This window comes from Pongo abelii, chromosome 18 (assembly GCF_028885655.2).
Source record: "Pongo abelii isolate AG06213 chromosome 18, NHGRI_mPonAbe1-v2.0_pri, whole genome shotgun sequence".
Classification (NCBI taxonomy): domain Eukaryota; kingdom Metazoa; phylum Chordata; class Mammalia; order Primates; family Hominidae; genus Pongo; species Pongo abelii.
The window spans coordinates 46,402,369-46,426,053 of record NC_072003.2 but is presented as its reverse complement, the minus strand read 5'-3'; the positions used below and the strand labels follow the sequence as shown (position 1 = coordinate 46,426,053).

At 37.0% G+C, this 23,685-nt stretch overlaps 1 protein-coding gene across 1 annotated transcript in view; it reads left to right on the top strand.

The window, feature by feature from the left end:
* Nucleotides 1-23,685, top strand: part of ITFG1 (integrin alpha FG-GAP repeat containing 1) — a 300,856-nt gene that overhangs the window by 226,508 nt on the left and 50,663 nt on the right. Inside the window, 2 exon segments of the mRNA NM_001132452.2 lie at nucleotides 235-278; nucleotides 17,792-17,870. Of these exon segments, the coding sequence (NP_001125924.1) occupies nucleotides 235-278; nucleotides 17,792-17,870 (123 nt within the window).

Here is a 23,685-nt window from a genome sequence, read left to right as displayed (position 1 = left end):
ACCTATATAGTTCACAAAATAATAGCATCTTGACAGTTTAATAAAGGTTTCTGAAATATTGGTATAAAGTGAACAACAGAATTTAATTTGCTCAGATCTAAAGAAATTGAATTGGTTTCTGCTTGTGATTATGAATCAATAGAGTATATTAATGGATCTTAGGGAGAAAATTAGAGTTCACTTTAAATATAAACTTATGATAGTAATAATTGCCTGTTGTTTATTTTTCCACAGTTCTTAGTGGTCTGTGTTCTAATGACTGTCCTCGTAAGATAACAGTAAGTAAATTTAAATCTGTTATAAATGTGTCTATGAAAATTCTATGTATAAGTAGACACACACAAAATAGTTGTTATAGATTATAATCAAATATCATTACTATCTGGCAGTGATTAAAGAATCCTTCATTACTCAAGAAAACTGTGCTGAAAGTAAAGTACCTTTCCTAAAAAAATGTCTTACCTGAAGGGTCGTCTTTATGAAGCCTTTTCTGATATCCTTAGAGGAATGACCACCCCTCCAATTATTTTAAGACATTTTGGCATTTATAATATTTCATTACACTTGTGTAGATTAGATGCCTCTCCACACGAGACTGTAACCCCCTGAAGTCAAGAACCATGTCATCTTGTGTACCTAGTATAGGTCACAGAGCCAAGCATATAGTAGGCAATTAGTGACTTTTTTGTGTGTAGTCTTACTATTGACTTGCTGTCTAATAGAATGTTTCAGTGAAATAACAAATGTGAAAATAATTAGTTTTTGACAGAACCAATTCATGTAAACTGTAATAAGAATATTGTATTTGAAAGCATGCATGTGTTTGTGTGTGTGTACAGGGAACTGTTTGGGGTCTTTGTAGTAATCCTTGTTTCATAAGAAATTAGCCCCTATTTAAAGACAAGGAAACTGAGACTCAGAGAAGTTAAATTATCCAAAGTCATGGAGCTGTTAAATAGTGGAACTGCAATACAAACTAGGTGTTCTCATTATTGTCTCATTTTCTTACATTGTCATTAAACATTACATTGACAATATTTTATGTATAGTTCGGAAACTTCCCATATTTAAGAAGTGTAGAAACAGACCCTGACACAGGGATATAATCTAGACTCAAACTGGGGGCAACACCTCTGAAGTAGTGAAGAAAGCAGCAGTGGCAGAAGGAGAAGATGCATGGGGAGCTCTGGAGCTAGCATGATCCTTCAAATGTGGCCCGAACTGAGCCAGAGGGGCCCGGCTTTTGAACTCTTGCATCAATCACACATCACATCCAGACAGGCCGCCAGGAAAGTGTTAACGTTTGTATGAGGCAGCTCCCTTTGGCTAAGAACAATCTCCAGGTAGGAACCCTGCTGTGAGCTGTTAGCAGCCAACACAGGCCAGCTCAGGGAATAAGTGTGTAGGTCCTGAAGAGACGATCTGGATGAGGTGTCACCACAGTCACTGCAGCATGCATGTGAATGTTTGGTCCAACCCATATACTTTTATATCACTGTAAAACTGTGGATGGGATTCATCAGCCTAAAGATTAACTTAGTTATTCAGGTATTATCTACCCACTTTGTGAAACATTCAGACCTACATTTCTCCCTCTAACTAACCATATCTCCATTCTGTGGCTCTTTGATTATTACATTGTCATGTAATAACTTTAAAAAGTTATATTTGAAACCACTGATTTTACTTACAAGTTCTAGGTGAAAGTTTGATAGTAAGGGCTGTATAGCCAAGGCAGGTGCCACTTTTTTTTTTTTTTTTTTTTTGAGACAGAGTCTCACTGCGTCCCCCAGGCTGGAGTGCAATGGCGAGATCTCGGCTCACTGCAAGCTCTGCCTCCCGGGCTCACGCCATTCTCCTGCCTCAGCCTCCCGAGTAGCTGGGACTACAGGTGCCTGCCACCATGCCCGGCTAATTTTTTGTATTTTTAGTAGAGATGAGGTTTTACTGTGTTGGCCAGGATGGTCTCGATCTCCTGACCTCGTGATCCGCCCACCTCGGCCTCCCAAAGTGCTGGAATTACAGGCATGAGCCTCCACGCCTGGCCAGGCAGGTGACAACTTCTAAGATTCATAAGGCTTCCTGTTTGCTTATCTTAAAATATTAAGCCACTTCTATCTTACAGTGAACAGAATCCTTGGGAAAGTCACGTAAGTAAAGTCCAACATGCAGAGCTGCCTTTATAATGATTACCGTTACCACCCAGCACCTTTGGGCTTTTCTGCAGATAATGTATCTGCCTCCCATTCATTCATTTATGACTTTTTTTGAAATTAAGATCCTGTTGAGCTGCCCTTCACACATATCATTTTCCTTCTCTCTGATATTTTACTGATATCATAGATCACAATTTTATCAGCATGTAAACAAATGCACAGTGTACTTACCCAGTATCACAAATGTCAAATGTATGCCCACTTGCGTAATTATTTACTTCTTGAAAAAGTGGTTCTTCTTCATATTCCTTTGACATCAGATCATAGTAAAAAGTGTTATATTGGATGTGACCCAGTGTGAGACTGAGAGAGAAAATATACATCCCATATAGTATTCTTTACCACTTGAGTTAATTCATGAGTTGAATAGCTCTTCTGCTGGTTATGTGTTCTGTCACACCTGATAGGCAGACTATCAGGTGTATAGAAAGAGGAAAAAATTACTCAGCTCATGAACTGATCCCACCCATATTCCTTCATCTCCATTTTGAAAACTTCAGAGTGTTTTATTCATATTCAGTTTTAGCTATTCCCTCCCATGGCCATAACCCGGACCTTATCTACCAGAATGGTTTCACTTCTGAAACCCTAATTTCATTTATCCAACTCTGACCACAGCCTATTTTCCAGCCCTCCCACTCTGTTACTCTAATTATACCTGTTCCACTTTAAAACCATTAGTCTGTTGACCTGTATCAGCCCAGTATTGTCTTTGCCCACCTCCTTATTTAGTTACCACACACCAACATTACTTCTGCCAGTACCTTTAACTCCTATAAAGCACTGACTTTCCAGTGTACCTGCCTGGGAAAATTTCAACCCTGGGTTAGTCCAGCTATCTCTTATTCCCTCCTATGCATAATATACTGGGCATTTCTGAAGAAAAACCTGTAGCTCTGCATATTGGCACTACCCCTCTGTATTAGTCCGTTCTCATGCTGCTATGAAGAAATACCCATGACTGGGTAATTTTATAAAGAAAAGAGGTTTAATTGACTCACAGTTCTGCATGGCTGGGGAGGATTCAGGAAACTTACAATCATGGTAGAAGGCACCTCTTCACAGGGCAGCAGGAGAGAGAATGAGTGCCAGCAGGGGAAATGCCAGATGCTTATAAAACCATCAGATCTCCTGAGAACTCACTATCACTAGAACACCATGGGGGAAACCGCTCCTGTGATTCACTTACCTCCCACCAGGTCCCTCCCATGACATGTGGGGATTATGGGGATTACAATTCAAGGTGAGATTTGGGTGGGGACACAGCCAAACCATATCACCCTAATTCATGGGTCTTCAACCTCAAATGAGCTTTTTTTTTTTATTATATCACAGTTTTATATGGAATCCAAGTCATATTTTCTTCCATTTCTTTTTTCTGGCTTCTTTCAAGATTTTCTCTTTGTTTTTTATTTTTTGCAGTTCGAATATCATATGCTTGGGTATAGATTTTTTCAATATTTATCCTGCTTGGTGTTCTCTGAGCTTCCTGGTTCTGTGGCTTGAGGTCTGTCATGAATTTTAGAAATTGCTCAATCATTATTACTTCAAATATTTATTCTTTTGCCTTTCTCTCTTTCTTCTTGTGTTCCTACTATGTGTATTTATACCTTTGGCATCTTCAAGCTTAACTGATTCTTTCTTAGGTCATGTTCAATCTACCAATGAGTCCATCAAGGCATTCTTCATTTGTTACAGTTTTTTTATTTCTATTTCATTTTGATTCTTAGTTTCCTTCTCTCTACTTACATTAACCATCTGTTCTTGTATGTTGTCTACTTTTTTCCATTAGCACCCTTAGCGTGTTAATCATAGTTATTTTAAATTCCTGGTCTGATAATTCCAAAATGTCTGCTATATATAAGTCTTGTTTTGATGCTTCCTTTGTCTCTTCGGACTTTTTGTTTTGTTTTGTCTTTTGCCTTTCAGCATGCCCTGTAATTTTTTATTGAAAGCTGGATATGATGTATTAAGTAAAGGAAACTAAGGTAGACAGACCTTTACTGTGGAAGTTTTAAGGTTGATCTAACTAGGAATTAGGCTGTATATACTGTTTGCAGTAGCTGTTGTGTTGGAGGCAATTATTTCCTCTACTGTCCTTGTTTTTGTCTCCTCTGGTGTGTCGGTTTCCCTACAGACTCCTTCTTAAATGAAAGATAATGCTTACAGTGCTTTGGGCTGTAATTCTCTGTTATACAGGAGCCCAGTTGATGAAGTACTGGGATAGGAAAAGTGTTCTGTCATCTTGTCATTAGGTCTCACTCTTTTAGTGAACCTGTGTCCCTGGGCTGTGACCTTCACAAGTGCTTCTCAGCTTCCCTGTCTTCTTGGGTGAGACAGGAGGATGAGAGGGAGCTGAAGTTGAGTATTTCCCTTTCCCCATGTCAGTTAGGCTTTTGTAAACCCAAGTCAGTTAAGCTCTAGTAAAAGTTTTCTTTGAAGGCAGGCTGTTAGGGAGAACAGAGAGCTCTGGGCATATTTCAGAATGGTTACCTTCTCATGCTACTGCTGGAAACATGAAGGTATTTTTCTCTAGTCTTCACAGTGAGAATCTGGTGGAATTCCTAGAGGTAAAACTCACAAAAGTGTAAGTGTGAGGGTTCCCCCCTGCCCTGAACCTTTGGAGTTTTGAACACTCAAGCTAGTCTACACTGAGCCTCCAGCAGTTTTTCAGTTAAGTCTTCCTACCTGTATTGGCTCCATCTTTGATCTTCTGCTCTTGGGCTTCTGCTTCTTGTAAGCTATGACTCTGTTCCCACCTGTCTGTCTCTCCATTTTGCAAAGTAGCAGTTTGTCCTGTGACCTTAGTTCTCTGAAAGATCTAAGAAAAGTTGCTGATTTTCTGTTTCTTTGCTTTTTTCTTATTATGAGAACTAGAGTGACAACATTAAACAACTTTACATGTCAGACCAGAAACTGGAAGCTCTCCTTGCATTTTTATTGGTTTTGCTTTATTTGAAGTTTGTTTTTGTCCATTTTACTTCATGGCTTTTATCGGTGTATCCTGTGTGTCATTTATTGCTCTTTATCTTTATTTTTTTAACTTTTTAAAAATTTGTAAACATCTATGAAAGTATAAATTAGTATAATAAAACTCCTTGGCTGGGCACAGTGGTTTATGCTTGTAATCCCAGCACTTTGGGAGGTCGAGGCAGGAGGATCACTTGAGCCCAGGAGTTTGAGACCAGCCTGGGCAACATGCTGAAACCCCATCTCTACAAAAAATACAAAAATTACCTGGGTGTGGTGGTGTGCACCTGTACCCGAGCTACCCGGGAGGCTGAGGTGGAGAATCACCTGAGCCTGGGGAGGTAGAGGCTGCAGTGAGCCATGATCACACCACTGCACTGCAGCCTAGGCAACAGAATGAGACTGTCACAAAAGAAAAAAGAAAAAAATAACAAGAACAAATACATAAAATTCTTGTGCCCATACCCAACTTCAAAAATATCATTATATGCCCAATTTTATTTCACCCATACCACCACCTACTACCCATCCCACCCACTCCTCCCTCTAGAGTGTTTTAAGGCTAATCCATCATCTCTAAATACTTCAGTGTGTTGTAAATACACATTTTACTTACTATACCAGAAGTTCTCTTTCTTCATAAGAACTATTTAATACTCTTTCTACTTTCCCAGTTTCCAGTTCTCAGTAGTTAACCTTCCCTCCTACTTCAAAAAAGAAAATAATCCATAAAATGCAAATCTCTTCAACTATCTACAGTAATTTTGGAGAAGTTATTTCACTTCTGTTAAGCCTCATTCTCCATGTCTGTAAAACTAACCTATGTAAGTTTCCTATCACTGCTGTAACAAATTAACATAAACTTAGTGGCTTAACACAACACAGATTTATTCTCTTACAGTTCTAGAGGTTGGAAGCCTGAACCGTGTTTCACTGAACTAAAATCAAGTTGTCAGCAAGCCTACCTTCCTTTTTGGAGGCTTTGGGGAGAATCCATCCCCTTACCTTTTCCAGCTTCTTGAGGCTGCATATCTTCCTTGGCTCATGGCCCTTTCCTCCATACCCAAAGCCAGCAGTGTTGCGTCTTCAAATCACTGGCACTAACGCATACTGCCTTCCTCTTTCTCCTATGGGGAGCTTTGTGATTACGTTAGCCCCACCTGGATATTGCAAGATACTCTACCCATCTTGAGATCTTTAATGACATCTGCCAAGTCCTCTTTGGCAGTATATTCAGCAGGCTCTGGAAATTAGGACATGAACATCTTTGGAGTACCATTATTCTGCCTATCACATTACCTTAAGGTTATTGTTAAAATTAGAGGAATTAATGTAGATAGACCATAGTAGGCCCTAATACACAATAAACACTCAAAAAGTTTAGCTGCTATTATTTGTCAATGTTATTGTTTATACCCCTGCCTCTATAACATCTCTGTATTGGTAGGGATAGTAAGTTCCAAATATTTTGAGAAATGTTGGTGTTCCATTTGTGTTTCAGGTACGACTAGAGGTATACTAGGCTTCTTGACTTTTTCTTACTGTGTAAATCTTTTTAAACATCACAAATTTATGAAATATGGATATAGTAAATATCAGTATTATTAGTGAGTGCTACCATAAATATCTGGGAATCAAAAGAGTATTTATATTCCTGTTTTCTGATTTTTTTTTCCTTCGAATATCCAATTAATTTTTGAAATCTTTTATTCTCAGTATAATGCATATTCTGGCCTTTCACTATGTCAGTGGAGATAATGGCGTTTTTCTCTGTGACTTGGTAATTCTTTTCACCAAAGCCTAGTGACTTTTTCCACTTTGTGGATTATGAATCTAGAAGCAGGCAGATAAGTACTTTTCCCCTTGGAGAACAGACGGTTTAAAAGTAGTCTTTGACTTCCCCATATACAAAAAGACTCTGTGCACATTCCTTTCAAAGAGCTCCATGGAGGCAAAAAACAGTATCTTTTTTTCTTGCCAGTATATCCTGGAACCTATCAGAGGGGCTGGTGCTTAATAATTTGTCAGTTGGGCTGGGCGCGGTGGCTCACGCCTGTAATCCCAACACTTTGGGAGGCTGAGGCAGGCAGATCACGAGGTCAGGAGATCAAGACCATCCTGGCTAACACGGTGAAACCCCGTCTCTACTAAAAATACAAAAAATTAGCCGGACATGGTGTCGGGCGCCTGTAGTCCCAGCTACTCGGGAGGCTGAGGCAGGAGAATGGCGTGAACCCGGGAGGTGGAGCTTGCAGTGAGCCGAGATCTGGCCACTGCACTCCAGCCTGGGCGACAGAGCGAGACTCCGTCTCAAAAATATTAATAATAATAACAATTTGTCAGTTGACCTCTGCAGCACTAAACATAATCCCTTCCTCCACAGCCATTCTCATTGCTTTTCCTCTTGACTGAAAATCAGCGCGCCAGCTGTGCTGTGGGTCACACCTGCCTCCTCTCCAGGAACCTTATGGGCCTTGTTCCACTGTTTATTTGGTCTATGTATCTGACCTCCACTTGTCTGCTGGTGTCTTTCCTTCAGCAGTTAAGGATGCCTAAGTCTCTTATCTGTACATGTATACATATGTACCTTCTGAAACCCACATCTCCTCCAGCTACTACCCATCTCTTTTCTTTTCTCAGCCAAACTCCTTGAGTTGCCTGCATTTGGATCTCTCAAATTCCTCACTTCAGTATCCTTAACCCACTGTTATCGTTTAGCCTTTGAGCTTATGCCGCTGCAGCTGCATGTGATACTGCCAACACTTACAGGAACACTCCCTTTTGTCAGCTGCCTTCCTGCTCTTTCTTCCCAGCTCTTCTCCTACCTCTCTGGCCATTCTTCCAGGTTTCTTTATGAACTTCTCTTCTGCCTATCTTTTAAATGTTGGTGATTTTCAGGTTCCATCCTAGGTTCTCTTCTCACTATATATACAATAGTCCCCCCTTATCCACAAAGATGCATTCCAAGATCCCCAGTGGATGCCTGCAACCTCGGATAGTACTGACCCCTATGCACCTTGTTTTTCCTACACGTACATACCTATGATAAAGCTTAGTTCAGAAATTAGGCACAGTAAGAGATTAACAACAACAATAACTGATAATAAAATAGAACAGTTATAACAATATACTGTAATAAAAGTTATGTGAATATTTATCTCTCAAAATACATTATGGTATTGTACAATGAGTAACTGAAACCACAGGACACGAAACCGCACATGAGCGGCAACTACTCTGAACTCTTTACGTGATCTCAACCACTTTCCTGAACATCAGACCTTTGTATCTAAGTCCCTTACAAGGAAGGACCCTGAAATGTAATGTTCCCCACCCCCCAAAACCCAGTCCTCTTCCTATGTTCCCTGACTCACTTTTTCCTTTCCCTTGTCTCCCAAATCTAGATTATCATCTTTCCCCACAACTGTCCCTTCTCTCTGTCCTGTTACTTTATTTCAGGACTTTTTTTTTTTTTTTTTTTTTGCCTGACTGCTGCAGTTATCTAAGCTATCCTTCAAAAACATACTACAACAGTGATCTTTCTAAAACACAAACCTTCAGTGGCTACCCTTTACCTTTGAGAGATGATCTAAATCTAGCTTCCTGAGATAGAGCCCTGGTTTACCCCTTCAGCCTTATCTCTTGCAGTTTTTCCTCACGCCCTCCCACAACTCTATAATCAGATCTCTGAACCGCTGTGTTCTGTCACCTCTGTCACCTCCTGCTCCTGCACCTGCCTCTGTAACAAAGCCTTCTCTTCTTCACCTTCTCCTAGTTTGCTCTGTGTGACCTTCAGGTTGGCACTCAGACAATATTTCCTCCGAGAAAGCGTTCCCTGGCTTCCCTTTGACATAGAATTGAATGCACCTTCTGTTGTTTCTTAGCACCCTATGCCTAGTCCTACTACTGTCACTTATTATAGTTTAAAGTGGGCGAGTATCTGTGTTAAGTCCCTTCAGGATTGTGTCTTATTGATTATTCAGTCTTTACTCCCCAGCACAATGCCTGACACATAGTTACATAACAAATATTTGAGATATGAATAAATGAGCTTTCTCTAGAATTTGGTTTGCTTTTTAATGGGCCATCATTGATAAGTTTACCATCACATCTCTCACCCCAATAGCATATTCACTGTTAAGTATAAAAACTTGAAAAATAAATTACAAGCTATTTACAAGAGAAATGCATTCTGGAAAAGCTCTGATGCAAAGGAAAAACATTCCCTATTAATGCTCACAGAAATACCTCCTAATGAAACACAATTGTTTCCATTGTTACAACAATTAATTTTTAATATATGCAACAGAACAAGGTGACTTTAACTTTTTAATCTTTTCAATCAGAAGGGGTCTCAGGCTTTTACCTATTCTATTTAGGAACATTCATACAGGCCAAGTACATTTATCTTTGGGTCAGACGCCATGGCTTACACCTGTAATCCCAGCACTTTGGGAGGCTGAGTCAGAAGACTGCCTGAGCCCAGGAGTTCGAGACTTGTCTGACTAGCCTGGGCAACATAGTGAGATCCTGTCTCTACAGAATAAAAATGTTTTACATTAGTTGCATGTGGTGGCACATGCCTGTAATCCCAGGTACTCAGGAGGCTGAGGTGGGAGGATCGCCTGAGCACAAGTCAAGGCCGTAGTGGGCTGTGATCGCGCCACTGGGCTCCAGCCTGGGCAACAGGGTGAGACCTTGTCTTAAAAAAAAAAAAAAAAAAAAACCTTCTTATCTTTATTTTGGTGAAGTGAATGATTTGACTTGGTACTGTTTTACCATGCTTTAAAGTATAGCAGGCATTACTTCAACCACTATTTATTGATTATAACTGATTTATTTGACATTCCTTAAAATATTACTCACTCCTTAATTCTGTTTGCCTTTCTTTTGTCACACCTGACAGTGGTAATATCATGCTTCCTGTACCAAAGACAGAAAAACGATGATACGGATATTTTCTGCATTTAATATGCCTTTTTAAAGTCCTTTACTTACCTTAGTCAAAGGGAAAATATCTTGCAGTTTTCATAGGAAAATAACCAAAATTAAAGGAAATAATGTTTTATTTAATGTCTTAAAGAAATGAGCAAGAAACAATATAAAAATTTCAGTATTAAACTAAATTGGGCATTACACCTAACGTTAATGAAGATAAAGACAAATGCCAGTGAGTGTTCACTTAAAAATAAACAGGATTTTTAAAAATTACCCTTGAGAAAACTTAAGTCCATTCTATAAGTCAGCTATTTTTCTAATATTTTAGAATCATGAATTTATATCGTATAGTATCTATTGATTATACCTAATACAATATCTTTTATATGTTTTTCCATGTTTATTTCATCATCCAGAGCCAATGATTTGAAGTATTTTTTGCACTCCATTGTAGGAGCCCAAGACCTTGAAACAAACCCTAGGTAATCATAATTGACACTAACATAGAAACCACCATTCGGCTTACTAAAAAAGTCTCTAAAGAAAACAGAGGTATTCCAACCCCAATTTTATAAGACAACAGGCACACAAGAGATCAGGTTAGTTAGAAAGAATCTATATGATACAACACCTAAACTGCATTACATCAGTGTGACACATCCTAGAATGAGAAAAAGGGTGCCAATGATAGTCTTTTTTTACTGATAGTATGAAAAATTGAACCATCACTAATATGTCTAAATTTAACTTCCCTGAATTCTTTCAAACAAGCATCAGATGTGACATTTAAAAGGACGCCCTAATATAACCCAAGTATGTAAAAGGTATGAAAGATACAGCAATACTCCTTGTACCTTTATTGTATAGAAGAAACACAAAGTAAAAATTATTCCAGATCTCTTGGCATTTTCTATGAGCATAACTATTTTTAGTATATTTTGTACTAAACATTCATGTGGAGGTAAGTGGCAGTATTTTAGAAGAAAAAAATGAAGTTTAATGCTATGACATATGGGATAAGAAACCAAAAGACCTATAGGCCCAGGTATCAGTTGTATCATTTCAGTTGGGAAAGGAAATTGGGAATTGAATTGTTCATTATACAGATGGTGTAGAAGAGCAATTCTCAAACTTCTTGGTCTATGGACCCCAAAGAGCTTTTCTTTATGTTAGATGTATCTACTAACATTACTTTATTTGAAATTAAAACTGAAATAATTTTCAATGATACTGTTTTTAAAAGACAACCCATTATATTAACATAACCAATTTTATTTTTTTTAAAACTATATTTTTCATATTAAAATATTAGGGAAAGAGAGGCATTGCTTTATGTTATTACAAATCTCTTTAATGCTTAGTGTAATAGAAGATAGCATATTCCCTTATCTCCTTTTACATTCAGATTTTTGTGGTATGTTGCCTTGGTTGAAATAGATGAAAAAAATTCAGCCTCACATAACTATGTAGTAGAAAAGGGAGTGTTTTAATAGAAACCATCATTCTCAGCATTCTCGCAAGGACAAAAAACCAGACACCGCATGTTCTCACTCGTAGGTGGGAAGTGAACAGTGAGAACACATGGACACAGGAAGGGGAACATCACACACTGGGCACTGTTGTGGGGTGGGGGGAGGGGGGAGGGATAGCATTAGGTGATATACCTAATGCTAAATGATGAGTTAATGGGTGCAGCACACCAACATGGCACATATATACATATGTAACAAACCTGCACGTTGTGCACATGTACCCTAAAACTTAAAGTATAATAATAATAAAAAAAGAAAAATGAAAAAAATATATATATCCTGTTCAGATAATTGATATATGCCAAAAGTCATCAAATGACGGTTTCTTAACGTTGATTGCAATGTGGATTTTGAAACTTCATCAATGAGTTTTTCCTACTTTGTTATGTTACTCATTGGTATTTATTTATTAAAACGTTGTTTAATTTCCACATATTTCCTTCTGATGTTGATTTCTAATTCTATTGCAATCAGAGAATATCATTTGTATAATTTCAATACTTTTATATCTGCTAAAGCTTGTTTTATGGTCTAGCATACCATAAAACATAAAGCTTGTTTTATGTTCTCCAGGTCCCTCCTGGAGAACATTCCATGTGTGTTTGAGAAGAATATGTACTCTGCTGGAGTTGGATGCAGTGTTCTCTACATGTCTGTTAGGTCTAGTTGGTTTACAGTGTTGTCCACATCTTCTTTTTTCCTGTTGATCTTCTATCTAGTTTTTCTATCCATTACTAAAACTGGTATACTGAAGTTTTCAACTATTATTGTTGAATTATCTGTTTCTCCCTCAAATTCTTTGGGGCTATGCTGGTTAGGTGCATATATGCTTATAATTATTATGTTTTCTTGATGGATTGACCCTTTTGTCATTATACAATGTCTTTTATTGTGTCTAGAAACAATTTGTGTTAAGTGTATTTGATCTGATATTAGCATAGCCATTCCAGTTCTCATTTGATTTCTTTTTCCATGATATAACTTTTACTTTCCATGCTTTTACTTTCAGCCTATCTGTTGTCTATGAATCTAACATGTGTCTTCTGTAGGTGGCACATAGTTGGTTATATTGTTCTATCCATTTGGTTAATCTTTGCCTTTTTGATAGGAGCATTTAACTCATTTATATTAAATGAAATTAGTGATAAGGCAGATTATGGCTGTCATTTTTTTGTTTTCTATATGTCATATTTTCTTGGTTCCTCAATTCCACCATTACTGCATCCTTTTATACTATGCATTTTCTAGGATATGATTTTAATTCTTTTGTTGTTTCTTTCACTCTATTTTTATATTTCATTTTATTTATTTATTATTTATTTATTTATTTTGAGATGGAGTCTCACTCTGTTGCCCAGGCTGGAGTGCAGTGGCGTGACCTAGGCTCACTGCAACCTCCGCCTCCCGGGCTCAAGTGATTCTCCTGCTTCAGCCTCCTGAGTAGCTGGGACTACAGGCATGCGCCACCACACCCAGTTAATTTTTGTATTTTTGGTAGAGACTGCACCCGGCCTCACTCTATTTTTAAAAAGTTATTTTGGGCCGGGCACGGTGGCTCATGCCTGTAATCCCAGCACTTTGGTTGGGAGGCAGAGGCAGGCAGATCACGAGGTCAGGAGTTGGAGACCAGCCTGGCCAATATGGTGAAATCCCGTCTCTACCAAAAATACAAAAAAAATTAGCTGGGCATGGTCGCACGCACCTGTAGTCTCAGCTACTCGGGAGGCTGAGGCAGAAGACTTGCTTGAACCCAGGAGGTGGAGGTTCCTGTGAGCCCAGATTGCGCCACTGCACTCCAGCCTGGGTGACAAAATGAGACTCAGTCTCACAAAAAAAAAAAAAAAAAAAAAAAAAAGTTATTTTGTTAGTAGTTGCTCTCAGGATTACAATTAACATCGTAACTTAGAAACAATCTAGTTCATATTAATTCCAGCTTAATTTTAGTAGCTTATAAAAACTTTGCTCTAACATATCTCAGTTTATTTACTCCTCCTCAATTTGTATTATTATTGTCATACAAATTACATCTTCAAGCATTATGAGACCAACAAGATGGTTTTATAATTATTGTTTCAAACAATAGTCTTTTATATCAGGTAAGAGAAAAGAGCTACAAACAAAAATATATTTATACCATATTTACCTACAGTTCCTTTTTTTTTTTTCCAACTTCATCTTTGCAGAATACTTAGAGTTACCTTTAACAGTACTCTTTATTTATTTGTGTGGATTCAAATTACTGTCTAGTGTCCTTTCAGATCAGCCAGAATTCCCTTTAATATTTCCTGCAAGTCAGGTGTGCTAATAACAAGTTCTTTCTGGTTTTATCTGGCAATATGTTAATTTCCCCCTAATTTTTGAAGGATATTTTTGATGGATTTTAGACTTCTTGGCTGACAGTCTTTTTCTTTTCACACTTTGAATTTATCATCCTATTGCCTTCTAGCCTCCTGGGTTTCTGATGAGAATTGAGCTGTTAATCTTTCTGAGGATACCTTGTCCGTGATGAATTGCTTGTCTCTTGCTGCTTTCAACATTCAATCTTTGGCTTTCAAAATGTTAACTATGATATGATAGGTAGGGTTTGACTGTGATGTATCTTCATGTGGATCTCTTTGAGTTTACCCTACTTGGTGTTCATTGAGCTTTTTGGGTGTACAGGTTAATGTTGCATTAAATTTAGATAGTTTTAGCCATTATTGCTTCACATATTTCTACCTCTTTCCTCTCTTCTGGGACCCATTATTGTTGGTATTCTTAATGGTGCTCCATATGTCTCAGAGGCTCTGTTCATTTTTTTTATTCCCTTTTTTCTGTCCTTCAAATTACATAATATGAATTGACATATCTTCAATTTTGCTGATTATTTCTTTGCCAGTTTAAATCTCCCACTGAGCCTTGCTAGTTAATTTTTCATTTCAGTTATTGTACTGTAGAATTTCAGTTTTGTTCTATTTTGTGATTTCTCTTTATTGATACTGTGGTGAGACACTGTTCTCATAATTTTCTTCAGTTATTTAGACATGATTTCTTTTCCTTTAATTCTTTGAAGAATCTTTTCTTTTTTGACAAGGTCTCACTCTGTTGCCCAGGCTAGAGTGCAGTGGTGCAGTCATGGCTCACTACAGCCTCAACCTCCCAGGCTCAAGCAATCCTCCCACCTCAGCCTCCTGAATTGCTGGGACCACAGGCACTTGCCACCACGCTCAGCTAATTTTTTTAACTTTTCATGGAGACAAGGCCTCCCCATATTGCCCAGACTGGTGAACATGTTTATTATAGCAGATTTAAAGTCTTTGCCTAGTAAATCTAACATCTCTGCTTCCTTGGAGGCAGTTTATTTTGACTGTTTTTTTTCCCCAATGTATGAGCCATACTGTTTCTTTGCATGTCATAATTTTTTTTATTGAAAACTGGACATTTTTAACTATATGTCAACTCTAGAAATCTTCCCAGATTTCTCCCATTGCCTGGGTTTGTGGTTTTTGCTCTTATTGCTGTTTGTTCAGTAACTTTCCCAGACTAATACTGTAAAGTCTTCATTCTTTGTTGTGTGTGGCCACTGAAGTTGCCACTCAGCTTAATGGCCAGCTGTGATGGCCAGAGATTTCCTTAAAAGAGAGGTTTTAAGACTGGCCCTTCTCCAGTCTTTCTGGGGCATGAACATAGTGCTGCATATGTTCATGGACTTCTAGATTCCCAGGAATAAGTCAGAGCTTTTCAGAGTCCCCTATGAATATCTCATTTCCATTTTTCCTTTTAAGATTTGGTCAACTTCTCATTAACCCCAGCTGATAATCACTGCCTCGGGCAGCTGCAATGTTAAACAATTGCTGATGATTATTTTCAAGAAACTTTACAGTGATGGAGCTTGTTCACACAGAGCAAGCTCTCAGTCCATTAAAAAAAGACAAACCCTGAGAATAGAGCTTTTCAGGGAGCTTCCGGAAAGGTCATATAGTGACATTTCTCTGGGAATGGATCTTTGGGGAGCTCTAAACCTGTTCTGCCCCCTCCAGTACCTGGTAGGCTTTTCGTTTTCATAGCTACCCTAGTTGCAAAGCTGTTGGTTTTCAAGGCTACTTCAGAGCTGGGGAGAGAGACATGGAAATAGAGCAATTTAAAACACAACAGAGGTAATTATTCTTACCAAAATTCAGCTATTTTTCTTAAATGAATGCTCCTTGGATTCTTGCAAAGTTCTGAAAAAGTTGATTTCAACAGCTTTCTGCCAGTATTCTCATTGCTTTTATTGAGAAGCAGATTTTTTTGAGGTCCTTACCATTCCAGAAGTGATTCTACACTACTCTGTTACACTAAAATATATTGGTCTACCTTGCACTTTAGATGGATCTTTTACCCATGAATCATTTTGTACTATCATGCATTGGTCATTTTGGAAATTTTGGTTTACTGAGTTATGCACATCTTCCTCATGTTAACACATTTTATTGTATGATATTTTTAAATAACATTTGTTAATATTACCACTGATTGCCTCAGAACAGTTTCTTAAGTATTGGGAAGATATCAGGCTCACAGTGGCAGATACAAGTTTTTCAAAATTACAATATTCACTTAGAAGCTCAAATTTTATCATTAGCAACAAATACTGTCATTTGTTTTTCTGAAAGTGACAGAGTCACTTTGTCCATTTTCAAGAAAAACGTTAGCTAAATACCCAAGTCGTTGTTTGATGCCACTGCTGATTACCCACGTCTTTGCTTTTGCTCTATTAGTACAAATGTTAACATAGTGTAAAATGCAAATGATGTCTTAGTATTATTATGAAAATAGTTTTTACCTAATGTGACCTTCTGAAGGTATTTTGGGACCCCCAGGGGTTTCTTGCAACACGCTTTGAGAACCACTGTGTAGAGGAACTGGATCAGGATTTCTAGACCTTGTCTTCAAATATCAGAATGACTGGCCCATGATGATAGGTGAGCTTCAGCTTTAGGACTCATATCAGACACATGCTGACCTGATTTTTTTTAACTGAATACGGGTAGGAAAGAAAACAATGCTTTTCCTTGCCCATCTGCAAAATAAGAATGTAGAGACAACATTTTGCTAATTCTCTCATGAAAGTAGTGTGTAGTACAAAGCGTAATATTCATCTTTCCACATAAAAATGTTTCTTAAGTTTATTTTGCATATTTGTGTGATTTCTTCATGAATCATTTATTCAATTAGTAATGTCTTATGAGTAATTCCATCCTTATAGCAACCTATTTTCTCATAGCCATTGGAAGCATATGGACTTCTAAAGATCTTAAAATATCAGTCAGGCAATTGTCATGTTGATGAAATCATATTACTTCTTATCATCCTGGAGAAAAATCATTTTTAAAGCATGAGTAGCCTATCTAAATGTCATTATTAACTTTTCTGTACTTTTCTGGGAAGATCGGTAGAATTTTGATGCTGTGAAAAATATTCAAAAGAATGTAAAGCATTTCTTAAACATTTTGTCATCTTAGGATGTCCATTGCAATCCTCGGTTTCTTTATGTTCTATTTAATTAGCCTTGGTTTCTAAAGAGAAGGAGTATATCATTTTATTCAAGGTTTGAGGAATGTTCCAGAAATAGGAAACAAGTTAGAGATAGACGTCACCATTGTAACTGAGGCACTGTCAATCCATCAGAATTTTCTTAAATGAAAAATAATGTATTCTCTAAATGTGCAGGAGTTTAAATGTGGTGGAACTAATCATCAGTATTTTTTATTCTATTGTAATTATTGTGGATGGATTTTATTTATGTTGATATTTTAGTGGGAAAATGTAAACCATGTCCAATCCCTCCCTGAAGGGAAAAAGCAATGCTACATTCAACAGAATATTTGATCTTAGAAATACCCAGTTAAAATAACGAACTAAATAAATGCAACTATTAAATCATTTAAAGTTTTAAGAATTTTCTACTAATCAGGTTTTCTTTTTGTTTGTTTATTATTTTTTAACACTAAGATCCTAGGAAACAACAGGTTTTCTTTTGATGTGCTGTTTATGGAAGGGGTCTCTAGGTAACTGTCATCTGTGTAAGAATTTTTTGCTTTGAAAGAGATTTGCCTGAAACTTCCAATAATTCACTTATTTTCCAAGCCTTAACTATTTTTTTTTCTATTGCAGCCCTTTGGAGTGAATCAACCTGGACCTTATATCATGTATACAACTGTAGATGCGAATGGGTATCTGAAAAATGGATCAGGTAAGACCAGATATAATGTCCATAATGTATAAAAGCTTCTTCAGTCAATATATTGGCAAGGTCAACTGGTGGAAAAAATTATGTTTTCACACTCCTTAATAACATCTTCACTTTTATTATACTTAGTCTTTCCATAGACTTACATTGGTAGATTATAAAAGGTTCTTATGACAAAAAATGTTTCCTTTCAATTCTTCATATATCCCTATTATGATGGAGCCAACTCATTATCCTTATTTTTTAGTTGAAGTAGCAGAGAGATTGGGTGAAATTACTTGTGTTATCTTGGTCAGAAAATGAAGTGCAAATTAATTAATTAAGTTCATCTTAGAAGACGTATAAATTAAGAATCCAATTAATACTATAATATAAACTACTCCTAGTTTTTTTGTATGTGTAGAATAGAAGCTGTAATATGTAGAGAGGGTTTTTTGATATATTATTACAAAGAAAAAATCTGGTTATACATTTAAATAAATAATAAAGGAAAATGCAATTAAGACAAAAAAATCAGATTGAGCAAAGGATGTCTGCTTTTAACAGATGGCTGACTGACTGAGGTTAGATCCAAATTACAGTAAATACAACTGTGATAATTTCAGTTATCTAAATAAGAAAAGGAATCTGAATATGCTTCTTTTAAGATGCCTAGAGTTTTAACCATGAAGAAGTATAAGCGGAGTTGCTGTCATTCCTCTATTTTTTTGGCCAAAAAAAAAAAGGAAGAACTCATTATATGGACATTGCCATGTTATGTAATGGTCTTACTAAATCAAATATACCCCAGAGTGAGTTTACTTTTTTAGCTAATTGCACACATTTAAGAGTCTCAGTTGTACTGCTTGCTTCAGCACAGAAACATTCCATATAACAAAATTTTTTTAAAAATTCAAGGAGAAATTGACAAACACAATTATACTTTATTTATTTATTTATTTATTTGAGATAGAGTCTCACTCTGTTGCCCCGGCTGGACCGCAGTGGCGCGATCTTGGCTCACTGCAAGTTCTGCCTCCCGGGTTCCCGCCATTCTCCTGCCTCAGCCTCCCGAGCAACTGGGACCACAGGCACCCGCCACTACACCCGGCTAATTTTTTATATTTTTAGTAGAGACGGGGTTTCACCTGTGTTAGCCAGAATAATCTCGATCTCCTGACCTCATGATCAGTCCGCCTCGGCCTCCCAAAGTGCTGGGATTACAGGCATGAGCCACTGCACCTGGCCACAATTATACTTTAATATACCACTGTCAGTCACAGCAGTTCAAGATAAATAAGGATATAGATAATTTGAACAAATGACTTCTTTATGTTTTTAATTCATGTACATATTAAACCTTTACAAAAAAGGCTCTGGGACCAGCTGGTTTTCTCAGTTAATTCTTTTAGACTTTGAAGATGCAGATAATTTCAGTGCTAGGTAAGATGTTCCAGAATATAGGATGACAAGATGAAGTTACTTATTGCATTTCATGAACCTAGTATAACTCGGGCAGAGCCAGCATACTCAAAACCAAAAACTAAGTTCACTGGTGGGATATCAATGAAAATCCTATCTAAAACCTAACAACTTAAATTTGTCTGTATTTTTAAAGAATTGCTTACTTAACATAATCAAGTAGATGATTATCTAAGGAATGCACTGATGGCTTAAAATGGGAAAATCTCTTAATTGTTACAGCAATGCCTCAGTTTTTAAAATACTTTCTTTTTCTTTTTTTTTCATATAATGATACATTGTTTACATCTCTCCATGTCTGTTCATACAGATAATCCTGATTTCTTTGGGGGCTATTTTGTATAAAGATACAATAGCTACTCTAGCCAATCCTCTATTTTTTGTTTTACTATAATACAACAATACAACAGTAAACATCTATTTGCATATATTTTTGTGCAGTTAAATGAATAATTCAGGCCAAGTGCTCATGCCTGTAATCCCACCACTTTGGGAGACCAAGGCGGGTGGTTCACTTGAGGTCAGGAGTTCAAGACCAGCCTGGCCAACATGACAAAGCCCCATTTCCACTAAAAATACAAAAGCTGCGCGTGGTGGTAGTCGCCTGTAATTCCAGCTACTCAGGAGGCTGAGGCATGAGAATCACTTGGACCTGGGAGGTAGAGGTTGCAGTGAGCCGAGATCACACCACTGCACTCCAACCTTGGTGAAGGAGTAAGACTGTCTCGAAAAAAATAAATAAATAAATAATAAAATAATAAAATAATTATCACTTCATAGAAAAAAAGTTAATAAAAAATTAACATTTATCTGAGGAACACAATTTCAAGAGATTCACTTTCCACTTTGTACATTTCTATAACTGTTGACTAGTTTTCAGTTCTTTTTCATTGTTTAAAAAAGTTGCGCTGGGTGCAGTGGCCCATGCCTGTAATCCCAGCACTTTCGGAGGCCAAGGTGGGCAGATCACCTGAGGTCAGGAGTTTGAGACCAGCCTGGCCAAAATGGTGAAACCCTGTCTCTACTGAAAATACAAAAAAAAGAAATTAGCCAGGTGTGGTGGCACATGCCTGTAGTCCCAGCTACTTTGGGAGGCTGGGGCAGGAGACTCATTGAACCCGGAGGCAGCCCTTGCAGTGAGCTGAGGGCATTGCACTCCAGCTGGGTGACAAGAGCAAAACTCCGTCTCAAAAAAAAAAAAAATGTGATTGTTGATTCAGTCAACAAAATTTTCACCAAACTTTTACTGCAAACTAGACATTGGCACCTAGTATTGAACTCCATTCAGTAATATTCACTACCCATTACTATTTTTTTAAGTGAATGGAACAATATTTACTTAGCATGATTTTTAAAAATCTACCCCAAAACAGTAATGGAACATTAGATTTATTGTTATTATATCTAATATTTACCTGTCTCTAGATTGGAGTAGAAATTGGGAGGGAATTTGTAGGCATAAAAGGAAATGAAAAAATATCTAAGGTAAAAATAAATGCAGTTGAGTGCATAAATGAAATGAATGCATAAATTTTCATGACAGAACACCATAAACAAAAATAAAAAGCCCTCACAAACTTGAAAAAAATCTAAATGTCTATAAATAGAGATATAATAAATTATCCCATTTTATAATATTCTCCAGCCTACAAAATATTTTAAGGTAACTTTTGATGTTTATAATAGTTGGAGGAAGACATATCTGCATGTAAAATCCAAATTGTATGTGCGTTATTTTAAGTGTGTCTGTGTGTAGGAAAAATATCTAAACAAAATGACACATAAAATGTTACCACAATTATCTCTTGGTCATGGGAATGCAAATTGTATGTGATTTTTAAGTGTGTCTGTATGTAGGACAAATACATAAACAAAATAACGTATGTTACTATGATTATCTCTTGGTTTTTGGATTTTATATATTTCTTTGCATTTTTGTTTACCAAATATATATTGCTTTTTAATTTAAGAAAAAGCTTTTAAAATATTTCAAACATATGCTGTATTCCGTGCATAAAAATGTATTCTAAGCAAGGAAGTAGCACTTAATTTAATTGACTGAGGGAGTGACATCATGAAACCCTGCCCCAAATTTTAAAGGATGAAAATTCCCAGTTTAAATGTTAAGCATTTTGAACTCCAAAGAAACATTACTGGGTTAAACCGTACCTTCCATCCCATCCTACCCCATCAGTGGAGAATGTTCCACTGTAGGAAGAGGATGACTACATTTATGTATTTCGGAAACTACAGACTTGGTTTTCTCCTAGAGCAGCTGAGAGTCACTCACTACACATTGGCGGGTCATAAAATTAATGTAGTAGCTTTTAGAGTATTTTACTTCATAGAATAAAAGAGAACAGTAGAAAACAATCTGCTGATCAGAGTACATCCCAGATAGTAAAGTATTGTTTCATGAAATTTTTATTTAGTTGTGTGTGTGTGTGTGTGTGTGTGCGTTTTCACACTGGGTAATAACATAGGATGTAGTTTTTATTGTGGACTGTGATCAGAAAAGTTTGAAAACCACTGCCAGAGAGAGATAACAACAACATAAATTAATATTATTCAATAAAGGCCTGGCCCAACTATCCTGTTGCTTACAGATAGATTATCATTCTTACCCATTACGGTGCAGTCTTACTCCATTTCCTAGCAAAACCTGAATGGCCAAACATTATTAGAGAGTTACATTACAGAGGAGTCATTAATTTTCTAAATAATAGTTCCTGTAACAGATTTAAAAAATAAAAATAAAGTACATTTATTATGAACTTTTTAGGAGCTTAAACTCCTCTGGTTTTGAATCTAGGATTTTGTTACTACTCTTTAAATTAGCCAGGGATCTGCAATGGGCATCCAAATTGCCTAAACAATATTTGATAAGAACTTAATAGAATGGAGTACATTGGCAAAATTTTGTAGACTAGTGAATTGTTGGTCATTTATGAATAATAACATTATTAGACCAAGAATTGCTTTTCTACCCCATAAATTATTTGGCCATACTGTTTAAATCCAGAGCAAAATCATTTTCCTTTTTCCTCTGTGGTTACTATTTGTTAATATATCTGAGAAAAACATAAGTAACCTTTGCCTTCTGTGTACCCTTAGTGTATGCAAGAAGTGATGTTAAGCAATCACATGCTGTGATGTAGGGAAAAAAATAAGTCTTCTACGACACACACTCATTCAACACAGAACACATCTGTGACCAGATGTGTAGGGTTTTACCCCACATCAACCTGTTCTCCAACACAAGCTAGGTATCTCATAATTTAATTCAATTCTGACACTTTCTGGAGGCAGACTCATATCCCACAGTTAAGGGCTCAGTCTCACAAGATTTTCCTCACTTTGGATGCCAATCACAAGTCCAGGCATCCAGTATTTCTGATGGAGAGTCTATAAATTGGCATTTCCCGTGACTCACTCCTTCATCAAGTTCAGTCATTTGCTGGAATGGCTCACAGAACTCAGGGAAACACTTACTTACATGTACTGGCTTATTATAAAAGATATTATGAAGGATACAGATCAACAGCCACATGAAGAAATACATAAGGCAAGGTTCAGAAGGGTCCTGAGCACAAGTCTTGTGGAACTTGGGGTGCACCACACTCCCAGCTCATGGATGTATTCAGTCACCCAGAACCTCTCCAAATCCTATCCTTTTGGGATTTATAGAAGCGTCATTGTGGAGGCATTATTGATTAAATTACTGGCCATTAGTAATCAGCTCAACCTTCAGCCCCTCTCCCCTCCCGTGACATAGCAATTCTAATTGCATCAAAAAACAGAGCTGCAAAATGTATGAAGCCAAAATTGAACTGAAAGGCGAATAGACAAATCTACATTTATAGTTGGAGACCTCAATATCTCTCTCTCAAGATTTGGCAAACAGCTGGAAAATCAGCAAGGATACAGAACTCAGCAATATCATCAACCAACAGGATCTAGTAGACATTTATAGGATAATCTGCCCAACAACAGCAATACATTCTTTTCAAATGCCCATGGAACATATACTAAAATAGACTGAGTTCTGGGCAATTAAAAAAATTTTAATTTAAAAACCTCAAAAAATTTAAACAAGTGAAACCATAGAGAGTATTCTCCAACCACAATGAAATTAAAATAGAAATCAACAACAGAAATATAGTAAAATCTCTAAACACTTGAAACTTAAACATCATATTTCTAAATAATCCAGAGGTCAAAGAGAAATTTTCAAGGGAAATTTTTAAAATACATTGAGCTGAATGAAAAGAAAAATACAACATATCAAAAACTTGGGGACACAGCCAAAGCAGTGCTGAGAGGAAAATTATAACAATGCATGTGTATAACAGAAAAG